This window comes from Chaetura pelagica, unplaced genomic scaffold (genome assembly GCF_000747805.2).
Source record: "Chaetura pelagica isolate M959 unplaced genomic scaffold, ChaPel_1.0 scaffold20, whole genome shotgun sequence".
Taxonomy (NCBI): domain Eukaryota; kingdom Metazoa; phylum Chordata; class Aves; order Apodiformes; family Apodidae; genus Chaetura; species Chaetura pelagica.
In genome coordinates this window covers 3,844,556-3,849,786 of record NW_009951958.1, presented here as the reverse complement: position 1 = coordinate 3,849,786, position 5,231 = coordinate 3,844,556, and the positions used below count along the sequence as shown (strand labels likewise).

General features: G+C 44.0%; 1 protein-coding gene across 1 annotated transcript in view; it reads left to right on the top strand.

The window, feature by feature from the left end:
- LRCH3 (leucine-rich repeats and calponin homology (CH) domain containing 3) overlaps positions 1 to 787 on the top strand; it is a 66,764-nt gene extending 65,977 nt beyond the window's left edge. Inside the window, exon 21 of the mRNA XM_010000351.1 lies at positions 659 to 787. Within this exon, the coding sequence (XP_009998653.1) occupies positions 659 to 787 (129 nt within the window). The remainder of the gene's footprint in view (positions 1 to 658) is intronic.
- Positions 788 to 5,231: the final 4,444 nt, after the last annotated feature.

Sequence of the window (5,231 nt, the reverse complement as noted above, 5' to 3'; positions counted from 1 at the left end):
TTTTTTTTTTTTTTTTTTTTTTTGTGCCTTCCAAGGAATTATTGCAATGATAGGGATCAGCACAGACACACAGACAGGACTTCAGGTGGGCAGTGTGTCTCATGAGATGAAAACTGCTTTTAATATGACATTTCTTCTTAAACTTGTTGCATAGTGTTTCCGTGGCACACCAGTATTTAAATCTCTGCTTTAATGCAGCTCTTTCCTCATGCTGTCCAGGCTTGCTCCATGAGGGCTCCCTCAAAAAGGCATTTGTGTTTTGGAAAGGAAGCCAAGGTTCCTTTTCTACTCTGTGTAGTAGCAGGGTCATTGTCTTGAAGCAAAGCTTTCCCCCTCAAATTCACCCACTTCTGGTTTCACAAGACGCTGCCATTTCAGTGTGGGCAGAGATAAGAGAACAAGTTGCTGCTCCCCACTTCTCCCACAATCCTTTTTCAAATTTATGTTTGATAAACACGAGGATTTACCCTAAGGCCTCCTCCTTTGAGTGGCCACATTCACGGTTCATTAGTCACGAGCAACAATTTCATTCCTGTGTGTGTGTGAGCTGTCTGTAACATTTCATATTTCAGTCACCTTTTGCTTAATTTTTTTTTTTCTTTTCAGTTGAGTGTTTTTCATCCATTTTGTTTTTGTCTTTGTTTTGTTCCCCATTCAGGAGCAATTATGTTTGCCTCTCCATATTTTAGAAGAGAAGGGTTTGACACAGGTAGCTGTGACTGTCCAGGCGCTCCTGGAGCTGGCGCCCCCAAAGCAGCAGCAACTTCACCACTTGTCTGCTGTGTAAAGACCTCCAGGACCTTTTGGGTTACCTTGGCTAAGCAGAAGGACGTGAAGACTTTACTGCCCATGCAGTGCATCCAAACACACAGAGCTCTGTTCTAAGGAAATGAGTTTCCGTGATTCCTGACAGGAATGTTTTACGTCATTTCTCCATTTTTTTTGGAGATTGCAACAATTTCCAGTAACATTTTTATTATCAATATTTTGGCCCCTTATTTAAAAAAAAACAAACAACAGAGTTCATTGGGAGGAGGGCAGGGAATTCCAGTGGCTGGCTGTTGGAGCCAGCTGTGGAGACTGGCCTGGTAGACTGAAGACGGGTCTTCAGAAGTCTGGAAAGCAATCGCTAGGGGAATTTGTTTGGTAAAAAAAAAAAAAAAAGAAGGATGTTGCTGCAGTGGGCACATGAGGAGAGAGAAATTTCTTTCCTCCCCTGCAGGGTTCAAAGAAAGGGAGTTTCTTTGCCTCCAAAGAAGAACAACTATTTCTATTATATATTTTTAAAATTGCAACACACAATCTTAACCTGCAGTGTTTGATAGCAGGGTCACCTCATGCACCTGTTAACTTGTGTTGGCATGTCCTCACTGCTTCAAATTTGAAGGGGGAAAGAAAAGGATCAATTTATTTCTTAAGGGAAAAAAATACTTCATGTTTTCTCCACAAGAAACATCTTAGCAAAAAGATAGTAAACCAGAACTGTTCATATTCTATCAATTGCATCAGAATTCTTACTGGGTTCACTTTCTGTTTGAGTTTTAGCATGTCTTTATCAGGAAATTTTTCCAACATCAGTGGAGGAAGGACTCCTGCCTCCTCTGACCTCCCCTTCTGGGCACGTAGAGATGTTTGGTTACTCAATGGTTTTATCAAACCATGACTAGATGTCACCAAGAGCCGTGGATGTATTTTCACTGCAGGGTGAAGAATTGCAGCCTCTCGTACTAATCATCAGAAAACCATTATCAAATAACACATTCGTTAGGGGCTGAAGCACGCCAGGCAGATGTGCCAACAGTGATGAATGTCCCAGACACTGAGAAATGTATTATTTTAAGAACACAATTACTGAGCTTCCACAGGTGAGCTGCATGTTGCCAAAGCAGCAATCTGTTGCAAAAATTAGTCTGTTTGTGGGTTTAACAAGGCTTTAATAAATGAAGCCTTTTATCATTAGCATTTATGTAGAGTTGCACTGGTTTTACAGAACTATCATGACTTTCTTCCTCTTCCCTTAAAATAAAAATGGAAATTGAATATGCAGGAATGGGAGATGCATTTTGCAGGGAAGTTGTCCTGCAAAACAAAGTCTAGCTCCAGTCCTAGTGATGAGACCAAGTTAACTACCACATCAGTTACTATTGTGGTTTGTTGTTTTTTTCCCCAAGAAAAGACCTTGCAAAATCCAATTCTCCACCTGTGCAGCTTCTTTCAGTTTTGGACAATGTGAAGTATCCCAGAACATTGTTACTAGTTCATGGTGCACAGGGTCTGAGACCAACTTCAGGCATCAGAGGTACTGCACTTGGGGATGTATTTGAAGCAGAATACACCAAGAGGATTTACTGGGGATAAAGGAAGGAGGAGAAATGGGAACAGGCAGGCTGGTCATTTTTGCTGAAGTAAACCTGCCATGGGAACACTGGCAAGGACTGCTCTTAGCTGGATTTTTTCTCCTTTTGATTTGCAGTTTTGTTTCTGCTTTGTTTTGCTTCATGTATTTCTTTTAAGGTCCATTGTGGTGACTGTTTGAATCCCCTACTGCACATAATTATTTCAGTTGGTTCTTATTGCCATTGGCTGATCACGTTGCAAGTGGAGAAGAACACCTGAAAGGTGTTTTAAGCTGCCTAGATGACAAGAGAAATCTTTGTACCCGGTAAGTGCATTGCCCTGAGCCCTGCAAAAAATGAAAATGCCAGTAACGTGCAGTACCCAGAGGAAGAGAGCAGCTCTGTACAGATGCACTTTCCTCCATAAGCCTGGCTAGTGTTTCACTTAATTTTGCTCGCAAGGAGTGTTGGTGATTCTTAAAGGATTACATGTAAGTGTCTGAAGTCTCTGCTGTAGTTTGCTAAGTGGGAGATTCCGCCATTTGCAGCCAACAGTGCAGACCGCAGGGTTTCCTGTGTGTGTGCAGATAATTTGAAAGAGGGAGGCACTGACTTCATCTTGGTTTTCAACACTGGGTCACTTGTATCATTACAGGGGCATGTTAACTTTTTTAATAGCACACCCCTTGTGGAGTATTGAAGTATTCCCATTTTAAGAAAACCATTCTCTCCATGAATTGAGAGGGTGTGTTTCCTCCAGTTCAGCTTCCAGCACTTGGGGAAAACAAAACTGAACAGTATTTGGGTTGGTGGAAGTTTGGCATTTCATTAATATTAGTTTTTAGGAATTAATGGGCTGGGCAGTTGAGCCTGAACTGCAAGAAATGGTCTTTTCCTGTCATGCCTGGTCACCAGGCTCCTGCAGGAGCAGTGGCTGCACACAGCAGCTGAGTTGGTATAAAGAGTGGGTGGCATGGCTGGGCAGGTGGCCTGTCCCCAGTGTCACTGTGTCCTCAGCAATGCTTCACTCTGGCAGTTCCAATGTATGTGGTCATGCTTGACATTTATAATCCTGTGTTTTCATGCTGGCAAAGACTAAAGCTTGACCAGATGTTTAGGACAGAAATCCAAACCTGAAATTTCATCACATGGTTTATTTAATGTATTATACCAAAAACAATTTTGGTTCTGTTTTCCAAAATAGTTTGGGATTTTTTTGTGTATTTATGTGCAATTTTTCTTGTATCCCATGGAAAGAGTATTTTAAAGCAGCAGTATGAAATTTTATGCTGTGTGTTAAAGCAGAGAGGCAATTGTCTTTCCTTTCTGGGGCATTTGTGTTGGAGGATGTGGGAGGAATCCATCCGAGTGTTTGGTGCTTGCTGGTGTTTGTACGTTGTGTCACACTCCTCCCTCCAGCTCTGCTGAGCCCTGAGCAGCTCTAGGGGCTCAGTGAGGTCACACACTCCAGATCAGGCAGCACAGGCACTTGGCAGCCCTGATGGTTGGGGCAAAACAGCCATGGTTTGGGTCTCTCCCTTGTGAAGGGGAAGGCTTTCCTAAAGGCCCCAACCTCCGTGTATCTGATTTATTTTAAGCAGGCCAATTCTTTACACCAAGAACACCTCTGTTCTTGGTCGTGACACGATGGCATGTAGTATTTTTACCCTTTTATGGCTATAAATGGTTCTTTGAAAAAAGGTTTTAGAAACAGAGGACTTTTAAGGTGACTTTGGACATCTAAAAGTTTGTTTTGTATAGATATTGTGATGTTTTACAAAGCGATTAATTTTGTTATTTCTGAAAACAGTGTAAACGTGTAATTAATAGAGTAAAGGATTTTAAAGCTTCATCCCATGCTGTATGTCTGTAAATACATTCCATAATTTCTAAGTCTGTTACATATAAATGTGTCTGAATATTGTATACTTTATTTTAAATTGCCTGTATTCTGCCAGTAGTGTGAACTTCTAGCACATTGATAATATAAAAGGAAACCATGGGTAATTTGAAATAAAGTTTTAAAACTTACATGAATTACTGCGTTTCTTGCTGCTGTTTTTCTGTTGCATCAATGAATGTCACATCCTCTGTGTTGGGTGTTTATTTCCCCTCCCCTGTCATCACAGTTGGCAATGAACCTGGTTTGTTTCCCTAGTTTTCAAAGTTAACCAGGAGGGAAAAGCTGGGATGGCAGCGTGGCCATGGTCCCCAGGCAAGGGCTTCTGTCCCCACCTGGGAGGTGTGAGCTCATGGGGGGGTCAGTCTGGTTAAAAATCTTTGCTCCTGTCACATTGGTTACCCAGTGGCCAGGATGCTCGTGTTGGGACTTGAGATTTCAGCACCCCCCACCTTGCTGGAATAGCAAACCCTCTTCTACTGTTGCCTTTTTTTTTTCCCCAGGATTGTATTTTGCTCTTTGCTGAAGAGCAGGCAGAGCCCCGCAGGTGCCGCGCTGCAGGTTTCAGGTGTTTGGTATGAAGAGTGCAGACCTGCTGCCCCTCCCTGCTGTCCCACGCTTTCCTTAGCTCAACACCTCTGCAGGGTTTTATGATCAGACCCTCAGGATCCCAGCGGGCGGCAGCTTCCCCGGTATCCCCGGTGCTTCTGGAGTGTCCGTGCTCAGCCCGGGAGCAGCCGCTCGTCCCGGGCGGGGGTCGGAGCCAAAGGCTCCTGCCTGGGAGCTCAGTTGTCTCACCTGGGCTTGCAGGGCTCTTGGCACAGCCCAGCTCGGACGCGGGGATGTTCGGGCAGGGCCAGCTGGGGCAGGTGACAAAGCGCAGCAGGTTTGCAAGGTTGGATCTCGTTCTGGGAAGGGTCTTGCAGCAGCCCCGGGTCAGGGCTGGGTCTGTCTCGGAGTGACAGCGGTGCCAGGAGGGGTTGCCAGGAGGGGCT